The sequence below is a fragment of the Macaca thibetana genome, chromosome 11, assembly GCF_024542745.1.
Source record: "Macaca thibetana thibetana isolate TM-01 chromosome 11, ASM2454274v1, whole genome shotgun sequence".
NCBI lineage: Eukaryota > Metazoa > Chordata > Mammalia > Primates > Cercopithecidae > Macaca > Macaca thibetana.
The window spans coordinates 104,347,076-104,365,644 of NC_065588.1; the positions used below are offsets into that span (position 1 = coordinate 104,347,076).

An 18,569-nucleotide genomic window follows, 5' to 3' on the forward strand; every position below is an offset into this window, starting at 1 on the left:
CCTAGTGAGCATGTGGCTCTTGGCCCTATTTACAGTCTGAAGGGGAAGGATGAGTCTTTGTTAGCTTTCGGGGAAATGTTGGTTAGTCTTTGCAGAGCTGTGCTGCCTTAGCCTCCAGGGGAAAGTCATACACAGATTAATTACCCTGTGATCATGAACGGCTTTGAGGTGGCCAGAACAGACACTGGCGCCTTTTCAATAGCAGATAACGATTCCTTAATTGATGAGTTTGCTCATTCCCAGTGCCCTACCCCCAGGCCATTACTAGGGCTTCCATTTTTCCACGTCACTCTTGCAGTTTCTACACACTGGGGAGGTTTGACAGTTATGTGGCTCATCAGCCTGCCAAGAGCCTGGCCCACCAGGGCTGCCATTTATTGAGCACCTACTGTGTGCTAAGCCCTGATGCCCCCTATGGGAACTAAATAATTATTGAACACTTGCTCTGTGCCAGGCTCTGTCAAATCTTTTACCTGCCTTAAATCATCTAATCATCCAAACAGTCCAGTTGCATAAGCACTGTTATTCACCATTTTACAAATGAGGCAACTTGGCACAGGGAGGCTGAGTAACTTGGCCAAAGTCAAACAATTCAGACATGGCAGTGTAGGGATTCAAACCCAGGAAATCTAGGTCCCAAGACTGCACTCTCAACCCTAGCTTCTCAAAATACATTGTGAAAAATTCACAGTCATTATCCCACATAATTGTGTAAGGTTTATTAGCCCTGTTTCATAGGTGAGGAAACTGAGGCTTAGTGAGTGGAAAGCCTTGTTCAGTGCCACACAGGTAGGCCATGACAGTTCTGAATGGAAACCCAGGTTGGTCTGATTCCAGAACTGCATATAATATTGCCTCTAATAGCTGCTTAATTTATAGGGCTTAGGAACCAAATCAACTTTCTTTATAGCACTGAAAACCACAGCTTTTACCTTGGGGTTGGCCTTGGCCTCCCAGGAAGTATTTGAATAGAGAATTCTGTTTTGGGGGGAAATTAAGGAGCCTGGTCTGCCCCACCCGACCTATCAACCCAACATTTTATTCTGAAAAACAAAAAAGTCAAACCTCCAGAAAAGTTGCAAGGCTTATGCAGTGAACACCTATATACTTATTCCATAGAATTTTGTGATGTATGTTAACTTTTGCTATATTTACTTTATTGTCCATCTCTCCATTTCTCCATCCCTCAATCCTTCCTAATTTTTGGTGCATTTCAAAGTAAGTTGCAAGCATCATTGTACTTCAGGATGTTGTCATTGGTTATAATTCAATATTAGCTTTTCTGAAGTAACATTTCCATAGAGCGGAATGCACATATTTTAAGTGTACTGGTTAATGTCAACTGGGTAATCCACTCCCCTATAAAAATGTAAAACATAACCATATTCTAGAAAGTTCCTGTGTCTGGGCTCCTTTTTGCAGTATATTCCAATGAAAACCATTCCCTGAAGCTTACCTGGCTTTGCCACAGACGTCCCTTGGTTTATTTTCTCCTAAATCTATTAGTCTCAGAACAAAAATTAAACAGGCAGGAGAAGAGAGCTGAACCTCCAGCTAGCAGCAACAATACCAGGAACCACAATCTATTCTATCGGCACTTCCAGCACGTTTGTCTTACTCTAACACTGCATTCATTCATGAATTTCATTCTCCTAAACAACCTCAGGCTGTCATCACTGCTTAATAGTCCCATTTTATAGGTGAGCAAGCTGAGGCTCAGATAGATCATCTTTTTCCTATGGAAGAACTGGAATTTAAATCTAGGACTTCACACCTCTCCTTCAAAGGGCTTTTGTGTGAAATCAATGAGGCTCATAGTAAGACTTCAACAAATAGCAGCTAATGCAGAACAGGAAAGACCCCAGTAAAATCTTGGGAAGGAATTACCTATAGGAGGGCAGAGTGATCTGCCCTTGTGCCTGAGTAATCACGTGAGGTGAGCTTGTCTGTTGAATTGAGCATGGGGCAGTCACTGAAGACCTTGCCCATAACTGGTTCGGGGCAGTGAACAGGGAAGAGGCCAAGTGCAAGGGCCAAGGAGTAGATGGAAGGGAGGAAACATGAAGGAATATGGACAACTCTGCTGACAATATGGCAGTGATGGGGTGAAGGGGAGCTGGTGGTCGCTGGAAGGGGCTCTTTCTAAATGATGGAGCTATTTGTTCCTGTTTGAGTGCTAATGTGATTGAGAGAGAAAAAATATTGGGGTTGGAAGGAGCAAGGAGCTTGAAGAAGGAGGGAATGGAGTCCACACACATGAGCAGGGGATGAGTGACTTCCCCAGAACAGGGAGAGATGGAGGTGAGGTGCTATGGGAGGTGAGGGAGGTTTGCCTGCCTTCCCTTGGATGGTAAACAAGGGTGGAGTTCATCTGTCCTGGGCTGAAGAAGGCAGCACTGAGACCTGGGGCCTCCAGGCCTAGATCTGGGATTCTCTCATCTTCCTTTCTGCTCCAGCGCCCCCTGCTCTGAGCCTTCCCTCAGATGCCTTTGCAACTGAGGGAACCAAAAGAAAAGCTTGTGCTTTCTTAGCTCCCTCTGGGGTTGCAGTGGGAGGTGCTGGGACTTGCATTTTCTGTTAACTCTGATGGTAATGGCATTCTGCAGGCTCTGAAAAGCCAGAGAATCAGAAATAGCCAAATGGTACTCAACACCTCCCAACCCATTTTACAGATGAGGAACCTGAGGGCGAGAGAAAAATAATACCTATGCCTTTTGAGCACTTTAGAGTATTAACATATTACATGCTTTGTTTCATTCAATCCTTACAAGAGCCCCACAAAATAGATATTAATAGATATTATTGTTATCCACCCAGTCATCATTCTACCCATTCATCCATCCAATCAAGAAGCAGTTATTAAGTACCTGCTGTATACCAGATATTGTGGAAACTTTTGATGAATCAGAAAAACACAATACGGGCAGGGTTTCTGACCACATGACTAATTGCATGAATAATTATCTGAATTGCAATTGTGATCAACAATATGAAGGAGATGGATGTAGTAATGCACTAATGATAGCCCAGGGAGTCAGGAAAAGAGGGGAGAGAGGAAGGAAGGAAGGAAAGAGGAAAGGAAGAAGGAAGGAAAGACAGACGGATAGACAAAGGAACCCATTCAACTGAGAGCTGAAGAACAAAAAGCAAAGGCAGGTAGGAGGCAATGGAGAGGGAACAGCATGCACGAAGGCGCTATGTCAGGACAGAGCAAGACACAGGAGAGGAAGGACGGAGAGACCAGGTGACTGGCATGTGGTGGAGTGGATTAGAATGAGCCTGTGAGTTTGCAAAGGCCAACCATGTGGGCTTAGAGGCCAAGATAAGAACTCTGGACTGCATCCTATGTTCAAAAGGCATATGTATTAGTTTTCTCTAGCCCTCAGTTTCCTCATCTGTAAAATGGGTTGGGAGGTGGTGAGTACCATTTGAATATTCCTGATTCTCTGGCTTTTCAGAGTCCGCAAAATACAAGAATAACAGAAAATACATAATGGATGCTATTGACGGTTTCAATCTGGAGGAAAGGGTACGGGTGAATGGGAAAGACTTGCTCTGCTGGGGGTAAACTGGGGCTGGAGAGAAGATTCACCCTCCCAGCTGACTTCTATTGGATCACTACTATGGACTAACCACTGTGCTTATCCCTTCCCATTATTATCCCATTTAACACTCACCTCAACCCTACGAGGGAGGAACCATCTCCCTCATTTTACAGATGGGAAAACTGAGGCCCAGTGAAGCTTTCCCATGACCTACGCAAGTGTCCTGTGCCCTTGATCACCTGGCTGAGAAGTGGCAGGGGTGGGGCTCATACCCTGGTCCCTTTCAGACAGGCTCCATCTGCCCCTGGTTTTGACCTCTGTCCATGCTCCGCCCTTTTCAGACAACCGTTGCATGGACAGAAGGTTCCTGCCGGGCAAGTCCAAGCAACTCATTGCTTTGGCCAGCTTTCCAGGTGCCGGCAACACATGGGCTCGCCACCTCATTGAGCTGGCCACAGGCTTCTACACTGGCAGCTACTACTTCGATGGCTCCCTCTACAACAAAGGTGAGGAGACGGCAGGGAGGGCAGGGCAGGAGGTTCCCTGGGCTTGGGAAGGTCCCCCCTTGGAAGATATGGGAATACTCCTCCTTGAGTACCTACTGCATGCCACTCAACTCTCCCAGGCACACTTATTGAGACTCACTGCATGCTTGGTACTCCCTACTTCCTTTATGCCCCACAGACATTTCTTCAGTCACGTCCTGGATACTCCACTAGCATCCATTCAATAACTGACATTTATCAAGTACCTATCCTATGCCTGCTACCTTTCCTCCATTTAGGTTACCACAAACATTTCTCAAACACCTACTGTGCCCTGGTACCTCATTACAGATATTTCCTGCAGCAACTCTTTGATGTAATAGAGGTACAAGAACTAAGTTCACTTTGGGGACATTTATTGAGCACCTACTATTCACCAGGTGTCCTCTCCAGATTTAAGTCGACAATATTCACTATGCAGGGTACTCTATTTTCATTCCATTCACAGATGTTTACTGAGCACTGGAATGTTCTGGATGCACTTCCTAAGTTAGGTGTCCCAGCATGCATTTGTGGAGCACCAACTGTGTGTGAGGCGCCTCATGTAGGTTCAGATTGCCAAAGATGTTCTCCTGGCACCTAGTAGGTGGCCAGGTGCCATATTCTTATTTAACCCTGCATAGAAACCTTGTGAGGTAGGAGGATGATGTTCTTTCCCAGAAATGAAAACTGAGGCTTGGAGAGGAGAAATAATTTGCCCAAAGTCACACAATGTTTTTGTTTTTTTTTTTTTTTTCAATAAGCTGATTGGGGATTGCATTCTAGTATTTCCCAGTTTCAAAGCCCACATCTTTATTACTCTATTATACAGGTGAGAAATTCCTGGGTTTCTTACTGAGGAACAAGAAATCATGGATGAAATGCCCCTTGGGCATGAAGCCCTCTCCTGGGCATGGTGGGAGACGTCAGGGAAGCAAGGCCTCCTCTTGTGGGAGGCTTTGCATCTACATGTGGAGCAGCCCTTGGCCATGGTCTTTGTGTCTGCAAACCAGCTGAAGACCATTTCCTGGCTTTGTGACTTTAGGCAATTTACTGTACCTCTCTGATCCTGTGTCCTCATGCACAAATTAGAGATAAGAGTACATATTTCATGAGGTTGTTTCAAAGCAGAGGTGTCCCATTTTTTGTCTTCCCTGGGCCACACTGGAAGAAGAAAAATTGTCTTGGATCACACATAAAATACACTGACACTAATGATAGCTGATGAGCTAAAAGTAAGATAAAAATAACAAAAAAAAAATCTAATAATGTTTTAAGAAAGCTTACGAATTTGTGTTGGGCCACATTCAATGTCGTCAATAAAAGTTGGCTCTGGGTACTCTTCTCTGGGTGCCAGCCACTAGCCAGGCACAGCTTGGTGCCAATAAAGAGTCATCCCCAAACCCTAGCTCAGGGAGAGCCAGGGGGCATGTCTTTCTCAGGGCGAGACACAGGAGGGAGGCAGAGACTGGGCAAGAAAAGGCAAAAAGGGTGAAGAGGGACAGGCTGATGGTTGGAGTTGGCAGCGGGTCAGGCAGGGGAATCTGCTTAAGAATCCCAGCTTTTTACGTATTTATTAATTTCCAGTTTGGGCCTGAGTGATTGTTTATTAAGCACCTATTACATATGAAGCTCCATGCTGAGGGTATTGCATGCTTATATCAGGATTTGAACCCAGGGCTGGCTGTCAGCCATCCCTATGATCTTAACCCCTGTGCTGTGCTGCCTTTGTGGGAGCTGCTGGGAAGAGCACTGGGATATTCCAGAATCTCTCTGGCTTGTCCTGGAGCAGTGGCTGTGGAATGCAGGTTCAGAAAGGATGCCATGGCTAGCCAACATTCTCATGCTCCTGGCTGTGGCAGCAACCCTGCTCATGCAATCCTAGAATGTCACAAACAGAAGGGGTCCCTCAGGATGATTTAGTTCAGGGACCAAAATTGGTTTCATCTAGTGTTGATTCCAATGAATTTTTGCTTAAGGATGATGTGTTAAGAAAGGTTCTATTCTCTCTCTGAAACAAAGTGCCTTAATCTATTAGTGATGCCTGTTGAAAGTGGAGAATGGGGAATGGTGGCCTATACACCAAGTCTTTGCCATCTGATCTAAGTCAACCTCCTAACTTCAGAGAAGAAGAAGAAATGGAATCTTAAGATAGAGTCAGGAGATCTGATTTTCAGTCTGAAAGTTCATTCTGATACTTATCAGCTGTGAGAACTTGTGCAAAACTCTTCACTTCTCTGAGCTTTCATTTCCTAATCTGTAATAGGGGGATGTCAGTACTGAACTCAGAGATTTTCCAAAAAATATAACAAGATAATGTTTGTGAAATAATATGTGTGAGCCTGTGGTGTAAAACAGACATTTTTTAAATGCTATGTAACTAGGACAGTCATTTACTTACTCAAAGGCAAAGGGAGTTAGTCTCTGACTACACGTTATCATTGCCCAGGGAGCTTTTAAAGTCTTGACACCCAGGCTGCATCTCAGACCATTTCCATCAGACTCTCAGGAGTGGGCCCAGGCATGGGTGTTTTCTATAAGCTCCCAGGGGATTCCACTGCAAAACCAGAGCCAAGACCCCTGGCCCTAGACGAAGAACCCAGCATTCTTACTTCCAGACCCAAAACATTCCAAAAATTCATTTGTCTCCCTGTGTTTGCTAATGCTTTAGTGTGGGCAATATTAATGGGTCATTAATGGAGTGAGACACCTACTAAAAGTTTACCTTGATTTAAAAAAAAAAGAAGAAGAAGAAAACATAACCCCCCGGTGGCAATTCCCTGCCTCAAGCTGTGTCTAGTTACTGGATGTTTCCTTCATTCGTACTGAGACAGGCAGGGGGTTGTGGGCTGGTCACAGACAGCTGAGGCTTTGAATGTAGTTGCCTTTTCATTAGGAGCTTTAAAATCCTTCCTGCAGCCTGAGCCCTTGCAGTTAACACTGAACTCTCCCTAGGAGCTTGGAGTTGACAGTGGGGTGCAGACAAAATGAAGAGCTGCTTGCCCCCCAACAGCATCAGTCAATCTAGCTAACCCTGCCCAGTCTCTCCCCACATCACCTTGCAGCTGAAAGATGCTTAACTTCATGAAGTCCTTTGCTGCATTTGCCACACTGGGGCAAAGTTCTGCAGCCCCTTTCAGACCCCAGGTATAATGAGCTCTTTGTAGTTCGAGAATGCACTGGCGACTTGCACGTGCTATTTCTGGGACGTCAATCCCCACCGCCCCCACCCTTATTTCTTGCTTATTTGGCCTGGAAACCATCTCCTGAGGCTGCAGGTCAAATTCCCCATTGCTGTGTCTCTGGCAGACTTAACAGGTCGTCCTTTACCCTTCTTGTACCCCAGACATTCATTCATCATAGCCCTATTATTATGAATATATTCACATCGCTGTTAATAATTCTAATCATCGTGGGCCCTTATTTAATATCTACAATAGGCCCAGCACTGTGATGGGCACTTTATATTTTTTCTAACTCAGTCTTGAGGTATGCGTGCAGAAGATGGATAGGAGTTACTCAGAAGGAGGGAAAAGAGGGTGTCCCAGGCAGAGGCCATGGCATGCTCAGAGACAAGGAGGAGAGTGGCACAATGTGATGGGTGAATAAAAATAGTTCCATGCTGTTAGATGGTGAAAAGGGAGGTAGTGGGGCTGGGGTGTAAGGTAGAAGGAACATCCAGAATAGGATTTGGCAAAGCACCTAGAATGCCCTTCTGAGAGCTGTGACCATTGTCATGAGGGCTATGGGAATGGGAATGGGGTGGGATATTGTGGGGTTTTCAGCAGAGACGTGATGTGCTGAGACTGGTGTGTTGGAAATAGTCTTCTGGCCACAGGTTTGGACTGGGAGGTATTTATCAGGCTGCAGGGTTATCCAGGGAGTGACAGTGCTGAGGCAAAGGGGAAGTGGGTGGGACATTTAGGAGGTCACTGATTAGAAGAGAAGACAGTAACTTGGTGGGTCTGGAAGGGTAGCATCTGTGCAATGAGCTGATCCCCCAGCAACTCTTGCTGATTTATCTAAGTCCTTTAGAGTTTCTTTTCTTCTGCTATCAACTTGCTGAATGGCTGGAAGCACGTTTCCCTGTCCCTCAAGACCTCAGTTTCCTCCTCTGTAAGAAGCATGTGTCAGACGGGTGCTCTCCCGGGACCCTCCTAGGCCTGCTGGGCTGCCCAACATTTTCTCTCTTTCCTGTACTTTTCTGCAACCTGCTCTTCCCTCAGTCTGGCAAAGGTTCCACTTCACCAATGAGCTGGTGAGGGAGGGAGGGAGGGAATGAATGAGTGAATGAGTGAAGAAATGTAGGGACCTTTCCCTCCCAGAATCCAAGTGTCTGTCCCACTTAGGTCTTTCTTCCCTTTCCCTCACTGGGTGCAACTGCCATTTGCAAAGCATGGTTTTCTCTGTCTCTGTGTCCATCTGCCATCTGGTGCTCATTCTCTCTCTCTCTCTCTCTCTCTCTCGTCCTTTCTCTGCATGTCTACCTCTGCCCAGTATGTGCCTCTGCCTCTCTGTCCTTCTCTCTTCGTGTCTCTCTCTCTGTTGTTCTCTCTCTAGGTGTCCATCTCCCCTTATCTGTTCCTGTCTCATTTTATTTCTGTGTCTGATTATCTCCCCCAACTCCTGCCTTCTCCCTCACTTTGTCTTAGTCCCTCCCTCTCTCCAGGTAACTGTGTCTTTCTCTCTTACTGTTCCCCTTTCCCTAGGCTTCATCCCCCCCTCTCCCTACCTCTCCCCATATCAGAGACCTCATTGCCTTAATGCAGGCTCAAGCTCTGTGGTATGTGAGGAGCCAGAGCCCTGACTTCTGAAGGAGGGAAGACATAAGAGGGAAGGGCAGGATGATGTTCTCAGACTGGTACATCAACCCACAGAGTTGGCAGCCTCTCAGCCCAGCTGATGCAGGACAACAATTTCTGAGGATTTCCTTGTCCTCAAAGCAAATACCACTGTCCTGGAGAACCACCAGCCTTCAGGGATGTCCATGCCTGGAGCCAAGATGAGACTTTCCAGTCCCAGTAAACTCTAGGGCATGCAGAGATGTGCAGTCTCTGCCACTTCCCTTCTCTGTATCTTAGCTCCCCTAACTGAAAAATGCACAAGCAACGATAGTAACAGAGGTTTGGAAGACAGACGGGAAAAACATGTCTTGTTCTCTCTGTGGCCCTAAACAAGGTTGTTTCTCCAAATCCTGGGACAGTTGGGCAGCTCCTTAGAGTTTGAGGGTCACATGGGTGCCCAAAATAAGCTGATATTTTGGTGACTCTTAAAAGATAGGATTTAAATATATCATGTTTATGTCATGGAGATGCTGGATCCTGGATGTCAAGGAGAGTGCAGAGGGAGACACCCTTGTGGTGGAGTTCAGCAATTCCGCTCTGGCTCAAAGCTTGCATCCATTATTCCCTTGCAGTTACCTAGACAGGCCCTCTTTAGAAGACAATTGAGCAACTATCTGTTGTTCTTCAGGCAAACCTATTCTATGTGCCTTCTCAAAAGTTCCTTTCCAGACATAGTACTCTTCCCTCTCTGGGAGCTATTCTGCTAAATGGAATTTTCTCTACATTTGCAATACTCCTATAGATAAACTCCTCAGGCAACCAGAATCTGGAATATGAAACAGATCTTTCCCAATATTTATAGCTTTTCTAGGTTTTTTGTTTTGGTTTTTAATCTTGATAAATACTGTGCTAAGTTGACCCCATCATGAACAAATAGAAATGTTGTAACTTGGGTATCCCAATGCATGGAGCTGATTGAAAATAGTTTGACCATCCTTTCATGTTTCTGGCAATTTATTTTTCCTCGTTGAGAATCTGTGTGAGTTCCGGTATACCCCCGCCTGTGTTTTCCATTGCTGTGCTCGTAGTGAAATAGACTTTCATAAAGATAAAATGAAACCATGCATGGAAAGCCCTTTGTCCATGTCATGTAGAGCTCTACCAGAACACATGACATGAAATTATATCCAGCGTTGCCTTGCATAAATGTTTATGTCCAAAGCTCTCTCTCTTAAGCCCCTACATCCTATTCCTCATTCTCCTCTGGAGGAGATTTTTTCCATGACACTGTGCTTCCCATCGACCTCAAAGGCTGTGGGTTAATATTTTCTCATGGGCACAGGCCAGTGCTAATTTGCAAGGCTAGGCTTATCCCAGGCAACTTAACTTAGCAAGTCCCAGAATGGAACCTGATTGAAAAAATCACATTCCATTCTTGGCTCTTCTGCTTAGTGGCCACATGTGAGAGGCTGCACCTCTCTGGACCCTGGTCTCCAGGAACAGGAGCAGATATCAAGCCAGTCTTCACCTCCATCCATCTTAAAAGCCAGAGTACAACAGGGAGGGAAGAAACGATACTCCAATGTTTGATGATACGAGGCGACTTCTCAGTCCATGATTTCACCCTAAGTCTTATTCTGCATTAGCTGCCATGTATTGAAGTGTTACTGTGGGCCTCATCAATTTCTCACAATGGCCCTGTGAGGGAGAAAGTGCATGGACCCATTTTACAGATGAGGAAAACTGAGGCCCGGAGAGGTGATATGATATTCAGAATGACTCATTGGGTTGCAAACACAGCCAGTATCTTGAAGGTCTAGTACAATAACATTTCTACCTGGCCTTAATATCGTATCCAAATGCCTTAGCTTGCATGAGCTAAGGGGCACTTAGAGGGTGAAGGACACATGTGTGCCGGGAGCCTGGATGGCCCAGGTTTATATCTTGGTTCCGCCTCTTCCATAGCTCTGTAACTTGGGCGAGTTATTGGACATCTCTGCCTCAGTTACCTCATCTGTAAAATTCCTTGTAGAATTGTTGAGAGGATTGAATTGCTTAGTATATGTAAAGGGCTTAGACTAGTCTCCAGCTGCACAGAACTTCTCTCAGCTCCTCAGCTTTTGAAAGGAAAACCTGATCATGCCCCTCCTTTTTGCTTAAATCCTCTTAAGGGTTCCCCAGTCTTTCTGGTCTAGTGCTGGCCTCTTCATCACAGACCCCATAACCCTCTCCAGCCCCATGCTCCCCTCTTGCTACCTGCATTCCCTCTGCAGTCACTCGTATGTGACAAGATTTCTTCCCAACCACCACAGGCCCTTTGCACCTGCTTTTCCCAGCCCCTGGCCCTCCCTTCCCAGCTCTCTTGAGCTGGTAAGTTTCTCCTCATTTTTCAGTTCTATACTTATGCATCTCTTCCCCCAGGAAACCTTTTTGTATGCCGCTTGACTAGGTCAATGATTTTGGTTGAGCTAACTGGGCTGCCCATCCCCAGGGGGCAGGTTGGGACCATGTCTATTCTATGTATCTGTCATCATCTGGGACCAATCCCCCACCCCTCACCCCCAGGGCATGTCCTTTCATGGTGATAGCAGAGCTGCCTCATGGAAAGTAAGCAGAAATATATGATGTATCTTGAGACTGTGCTGAAAAAACCTACTTTCACCCTCATTCTATGGGCCACAGGAAGTCATATGGCCATGCCCATCATCAGTGGGGTAGGGACACTGACTCCCCACAAAGAGGAATCACCCAGTACATCACTGTCTGGCCCCTCTCACAGCACCCAAGCTTTTTCTCTTCTTTTTTTTGTCAAGAGACAGGGTCTCACTCTGTCATCCAGGCTGGAGTGCAGTGGCACGATCATCGCTCACTGCAGCCTCAACCTTCTAGTTCGAGCAGTCCTCCCGCCTCAGTCCCCCAAGTGGCTTGGACTACATACAGGTGCACGCCACCATGCCTGGATAATTTCTTTTTTTTAAATTTTTATTGTAGAGAATGGCGTCTCACTATGTTGCCCACGCTGGTTTCGAACTCCTGGGAGCATAATGTCCTCCCACCTTGGCCTCCCAAAGTGCTGGGATTACAGGCATGAGTCACTATGCCTAGCCAGCACCCAAGCATTAATACTCGCCTTTTGTAACACTCACCAGGGCAGTGGTTTTACACTTATTTGTGGAACAATCTAACTCTCAAAAACAGGAAGACTCGTGAATATTTTTGAAGACCCGTGAATGTTTTTGTAAATCATTTTAATCCCAGGGTCCTAGCACAGTGCCTGGCACATAGTAGGTGCTCGATAAATATGCGAACGACTGAGTGAACAAATGCATGAGGATTCCTGAAGTGGCCCAGAAGGGAGTAGGGTGGGTTTCTTGCTTCCCCGGCTCACCGGTCCTGTTCCTTACCTCTGGCTGCCGGAAGGGTTTAAAGGTGAGCGGGACCACTGGCGCAGCGGACGGACCATTTGCATCAAGACGCACGAAAGCGGCCAGAAAGAGATCGAGGCTTTCGACGCCGCCATCCTGCTCATCCGCAACCCCTACAAGGCCCTCATGGCTGAGTTCAACCGCAAGTACGGCGGCCACATAGGCTTTGCTGCGCATGCCCACTGGAAGGGCAAAGGTACCGTTCGGGGGGGGGAGGAGGGGGGGAGGGGGGGAGGGGAGGGGAGGGGAGGGGATGGGGGGAGGGGGGGGGGGGGGAGGGGGGGGGGAGGGGGAGGAGGGGAGGGGAGGGGAGGGGAGGGGGAGGGGGGGGGGGGGGGGGGGGGGGGGGGAGGGGGAGGGGAGAGGAGGGGGGAGGGGGGGGGGAGGGGGGAGGGGAGGGGGAGGGGGGGAGGGGAGAGGGGGGGGGGGGAGGGCCCCTGGGCTGCAGGGGGCGGTGGGAAGGTCCAGCGCTCCAGACCAGCATGGCCAGCAGGAGAGGATGCCTCATGCGAGAAACCCCGGAGGGCATCCTGGAGGGCACGTGTGATGCTCCAGTCCCTGCTTCCAGTAGAGTAGGTGCCTCCCACAACACCCTACCACCCACAAGCATCACCTTCTGTGAGCCAGGATGCTGCATCGCACAGGGGATTAAAATCATGGGCTCAGGAGAAAAACTTTGGGTTCAGATCTCAGCTCTACCACCTCCCAGAAGGGCTCATTAACCTCCCTGAACTTAGATGGCCCCATCTATAAAGTGAAGATTATAAAACAGTGAGGCTTTAATAATTTTACAAACACTCAGTAGGTGTGACTTTCATGGTGTTGGAGATGCTCATGAAATTGATGTGGGATTGATGGAAACAGGTTAAAGAGCCCCACCCTGGAAGTCAGGAGACCTGAATCCAGCCCCAGGTCAGTGGCTGTATTGCCACGAGGTCCTAGGAGCACAGGTACAGGGAATCATTTCAATGAACACTCCCAACTCTGGGTGGCGAGACTCAGAGAGGTTAAATGACTTGCCCCACATCACACAGCTGGGAAATGACAGTGTTGAGCCCCAAGCATGGAACTTACTAAGATGACCCGGGTTTGAGACTCAGTTCTGGCACTTACTAGGTGACAGAGGGCTGTGTGGATCAACATTTCAATGCAGAGCAGCCACCCAGGGCAGTAGCCAGAGCTTTGAAGTCAGACCCAACTTCTGCCATCTTGAGTATTCTTAACCCTTCTCAGCCTCAAAGTCCCATATCCATTATAGGATGATGTCCACCACCATAACGAAAGTCACATCTACTGAGGGTTTTGGAAAAGGCTAACTTCTTAAATCCCCGCCATAATTGTCCCCATTTTATAGATGTGATAACCTAGGTTCAGGGAGGTTAAGGAGCTTTTCCAGAGTAAGGGGGATATAGGAGGTTGTTGTTCAATGAGTATGAAGTTACAGTTATACAAGATGTAAGTTCCACCATTCTGCTATACAACATAGTGCCTTTAGTTAACAAGAAGGTATTCTTTACTTAAGATTTTGGTAAGAGGGTAGATCTCTTGTTAAGTGTTTTTTATTATACACAAAAATGAACAAAGAAAATAGACTAAAGGAAACTTCCAGAAGTGATGGAAATATATATTAGACGGATTATGGTGATGGTAACATGAGTGTATCCACATAACCAAAGTTGCTAAATTGTATATATTATGTGCAGTATTATGTACATTAATTAGACCTTAATAAAGCTGGGGTTGGGAGGAGTTTTTCCATAAAGTGGTAGAGCTGGGATTTGAACCCAGGGAATCTTGCTCCAGAGCCCACGTTCTTCAGCACTGCACTGTGATAATGGATTAGATGAACCATTGGTGGCTATGAATCACCCAGTCCAGAGCCCCCGACACACAGCAGGCGCTCTGCAAACGTGAGTTGTCCCCAGCTCATCCAGCCTCCAGGAACCAGGCTGCTCCAGTACTCCAGCCCCTCCCCAGAGAGGAACAGAGCAGGGCAGGATGATGTAACTCAGCAATCCACCGGTAACACCCTCAACACTGACTTTGCTCATTAAAACCCTTGGGACTGCCCCTTGGGTCCCAATTCACTCAAGGCGGTTTGTCTGTTCCTCCCTCTGCCTCACTCCTCTTCTCAGTGAGGGGGTGGAAGCTTGGATAGGTGGTGACATTTGTCCAGTCATTCCCAGGGGTAGAGAGGCCTCTGAATCATTTGTTGGTAGAACAATCAATCAAAAGCAAACACTGGTCGCCAGGCTGAGATATTCATATGTGCAAATGGTAGTAGCACAGACTCTGCTTGTCAAAGCTGGAAAAGACCTGGGACATCAGTGAGCTCAGTGGGCCTCTGTGCTGGTTGCTCCTTAGAGTCCCTGGAGGAGAGCGGGAAAACCCCAGTGCCTAGGCTGCACCCTGGACTATTACTGGTTGGAGCCTGGACGTCAATATATTTTTTTCAACTTTTATTTTAGGTTCTGAGTTACGTTTGCAGGATGTACAGTTTAGTCACATAGGTAAACGTGTGCCATGGTGGTTTGCTGCACAGATCAACCCATCCCCTAGATATTAGGCCCAGCATGCATTCGCTATTCTTCCTGATGCTCTCCCTCCCCACCACTGACAGGCCCCAATGTGTGTTGTCCCCACCCCACTCCCGCATTGTGTGAATATTTTTAAAGTTCCCCAGCTGCTTCTAATGTGCATGGAGGGCTGAGAACCACTGATTCCTATTGAGTAGTGGGGAAACTGAGGCCAGAGAGAAGCAGAGACCACCAAGGTTGGTCTAGCCCTAGGACCTAGTTCTCCCACCTCCCAGGCACCCTGCTGTCCCAAGTGAACAGAAAAGGGGCTTACCTGGGAAGCTCTTGTGGGCACTTGACATTTGATATCCCATCTAAGCTCTCTAGGGACCACAGGGGGTAAGAAAGGCAGTGACCATCAGTACACCCCACTTTACAAGTGAGAGAGCCATCCCAGGAAGGGAGAAGTCTCTTGGCTAAGACCGTAGGTACTGACTAAGCTGAGATTCAAACCAAGACATTAACCACCAGGCTTTACTGCCTACAACGTTGCTGACCCTTTGGTACATTCAGATATTCTGGAAGAGGAACCTCAACCCTATCTTAGGTTCAGACAAGTCTCCTAATTCCCAAGAGCCATCCATCTCTTATCTTTTTCCTTATTCAAGACAGCTGGGAGCTCTAAACCAACACTAAGGAAGGAGTCGGAACAGGCTGAATGGAGAGGCTGCAGGGAGTATGGGATAGGGGGATCCACCACCCTCATCTCATATTGGGAGCCCAGGGTCCTACATGAGTCTGAGATGGGAGAAGGGATCTTCTCCAAGTGCCCCCTCCGAGGCCTGACCCAGGTATGCAAGGGCTGTGGCAGAGAGCCTTCCTTAAAGAACGGAACCCCCAGTCTCCACTCAGCCCATTCTTCCCCTTTGCATTCACCATCTGGCCTCTGGAGACACTTGAGTTTGAGACCCTTGCTTTAAGGTCCTAAATCAGTAGCATCAGCCTCCCTTGGGAGCTTGTTGGAAATGCTCATTTTTAGGCCCCATCCTAAAACCCGCTGAATCAGAAATTCTGGGAGTGGGGCTCCAGCAATATCTCTGTGTGTGTGTGTGTGTGTGTGTGTGTGTGTGTGTGTGTGTGTGTGTGTGTTTTGAGACAGAGTCTCGCTCTGTCATCCAGGCTGGAGTGCAGTGGTGCGATCTCAGTTCACTGCAAGCTCCGCCTCCCGGGTTCACGCCATTCTCCTGCCTCAGCCTCCCAAGTAGCTGGTACTATAGGCGCCCGCCACCATGCCCAGCTAATTTTTTGTATTTTTAGTAGAGACAGGGTTTTACCGTGTTAGGCAGGATGGTCTCCATCTCCTGACCTCGTGATCCACCCACCTCGGCCTCCCAAAATGCTGGGATTACAGGCATGAGCCACCGTGCCCGGCCGCAATCTATGTTTTAACAAACCCTCCAGGTGATACCGATGAGCACCCTAGTTTAAGAACCATTGCTATAAGCCTCTGCTGCTCAAAATGTGGCCTGTGGACCAGTGACATGGACATCATCTGGGAGATTTTTAGGCAAGCAAATGTCAGGCCCTATCCCAGTCTTCCTGGATCAGAATCTGCATTTTAACAAGACTTCTCCAGACACTTCATGTGCACTTTAAGGTTTGAGAACTGCTGCTTTTGGATGCCCTTAGTGACAAAGTATGTGAAGGTCACCCTATAAGAGCCAAGGTCACCTAGCTCTTGAGTGTGTTCACCCCACCATGCCCTTGCCCCCCTCGCAATTACCGCTCAGTCCAGACTCCTAGAACCACCAACCCCGCTCTGCTTTGGGTTCCGTAGAGTTAATTTTACAATCTCCCTAGAGTGAGTTCAGAGCAAAATTTTATGTGATATGATTATACAAGGTGAATTGTCCTGGATCTGTTTAATGAAACAGATACTGTGTTTAATGATTCCATGGGGAATTAAGTACAGTTAAGCTATTAATCAGGCCCCAGTTCTTTCCATCAACAAGAAGGTGGAGGGGAGGCTGGCCAGCCCGTGCCCTGCCAGGCACACCTGTATGACAGTTCCGGTGGAACCAGCACTCATTACCAATGTTCCATGGCTTTATTGCCCAATTTGCAGACAGCAATCAATGATCAGGAATCCTGAGTTAAATGAGGACTTTGGTTTTTAATTTTTCTTCTTCTTCTTTCCAACAAAGTAAATTGAGTTTCAAGAGAGGAAGCATTGCCATAGGAGGTGGCCAGGTGGACAAACATCTGCTGCTGAAATAGCTTGGATATCTATTGTGCTTTTGGAGGGATGTTTGGACTAAATGATGGAGCATGTAGGGAGTCAGGAGATACAGGAGGATGAATAGCATCGTGATAATCATAACACTAACCAATATTTATTGAGCACCTTGCTTGTCCCAGGCGCTGTACCAGGATCTTTGCAAATTTTTTTTTTTTTTTTTTTTTTTTGAGATGGAGTCTCGCTCTGTTGCCCAGGCTGTAGTGTGCCCCGGCTGGAGTGCAGTGGCGCGATCTCGGCTCACTGCAAGCTCCGCCTCCCAGGTTCACGCCATTCTCCTGCCTCAGCCTCCCCAGTAGCTGGGACTACAGGCCCCTGCCACCACGCCCAGCTAATTTTTTGTATTTTTAGTAGAGACGAGGTTTCACTGTGTTAGTCAGGATGGTCTCGATCTCCTGACCTTGTGATCCACCCGTCTCGGCCTCCCAAAGTGCTGGGATTACAGGCATGAGCCACCGCGCCCGGCGATCTTTGCAAATCTTATTTCGCTCGATTTGTACAGCATCTGTAGGAGGTGGGTCTTATCCAGATCACCGCTTGGCAGATGGGTACACTGAGGCTGAAGATCGAGTAACGTCTCCAAAGTCACATAGCTCATGTGGGGAGGAGCTGGGTTCTAAACCCTGGCAGTCTGACTGCAAAGTCATCTATGAACAGACCCCAGGTCTCAGACAACAGTCTGAAGGTGAAGTGAGCAGTAGGCAGCCTAGAAGTCATGCTTCCCAGGTCCTGGAGTGAAAAGAGGGCAGGAGCTGATCAGACCAGGTGCTCTATTTTTCTTTTTAAAAATTTATTTATTTTTATATGTTTAGGATGTACAAGTGCAGGTTTCTTAATATATGTAAATGTATAAAATAAACATTTTATATACGTATGCACGTGCATGTATATGTACCACATTTTCTTTATCCAGTCCTCCACTGATGGACACTGAGGTCGATTCCATACCTTTGCTGTTATGAATAATGCTGCACTAAACATGTGTGCAGGTGTCTTTTTATGTAATGATTTCTTTCTCTTTGGGTAGAGACCCAGTAGTGGGATTGCTGAATTGAATGGTACGTCTATTTTTTGTTCTTTGAGTAATCTCCATACTGTTTTCCATTAGCCTCAGTCTGGGATAGGTGTAGGTTGGAACTCTGCCTTCAATGCCCACTGTGTGGACTTGGGCAAGTTACTTCCTGCTTCTGAGACTCCTCTTCTCTGTGTCTAAAATGGAGCCAGTATTAAGAATTCCTACTCTCTAGGCTACTTCAGAGCACGGAATGAGATCATGCATGCAGAGTGCCCCACATAGCTCCCGACGCCAACAGATGCTCAGGCAACATACATTCCCTTCCTGCCCCTCAGACAGAGGCGGCTGGTGTCCCACAGAGGCTTGCAGTCAACAAGGACACTCTGTCATCTCCATCCCACCTGCATCCATGACTAGGACACCTGGAGCTACCTGAGAAACTCCTTCCTTTTTCTTGAGCCATC

The 18,569-nt window shown here is 47.3% G+C and overlaps 2 protein-coding genes across 25 annotated transcripts in view; both read left to right on the top strand.

Moving 5' to 3' along the window:
- Positions 1-18,569, top strand: part of ISCU (iron-sulfur cluster assembly enzyme) — a 627,706-nt gene that overhangs the window by 293,949 nt on the left and 315,188 nt on the right. Inside the window, exon 1 of one of the 20 annotated variants that reach the window (XM_050749894.1) lies at positions 12,536-12,539. The exons of 14 other annotated variants lie outside the window; for them this stretch is intronic. The gene's annotated coding sequence lies outside the window, so the exon portion shown is untranslated. 5 more of the 20 variants (XM_050749922.1, XM_050749923.1, XM_050749924.1 and 2 more) reach the window with 5 other exon arrangements.
- The window catches only part of WSCD2 (WSC domain containing 2), a 125,905-nt gene that overhangs the window by 102,758 nt on the left and 4,578 nt on the right, over positions 1-18,569 (top strand). For all 5 annotated transcript variants that reach the window (XM_050749756.1, XM_050749760.1, XM_050749757.1 and 2 more), the window contains 2 exons: positions 3,887-4,051; positions 12,274-12,474. In XM_050749756.1, coding sequence (XP_050605713.1) covers positions 3,887-4,051; positions 12,274-12,474 — 366 coding nt within the window. The remainder of the gene's footprint in view (positions 1-3,886; positions 4,052-12,273; positions 12,475-18,569) is intronic.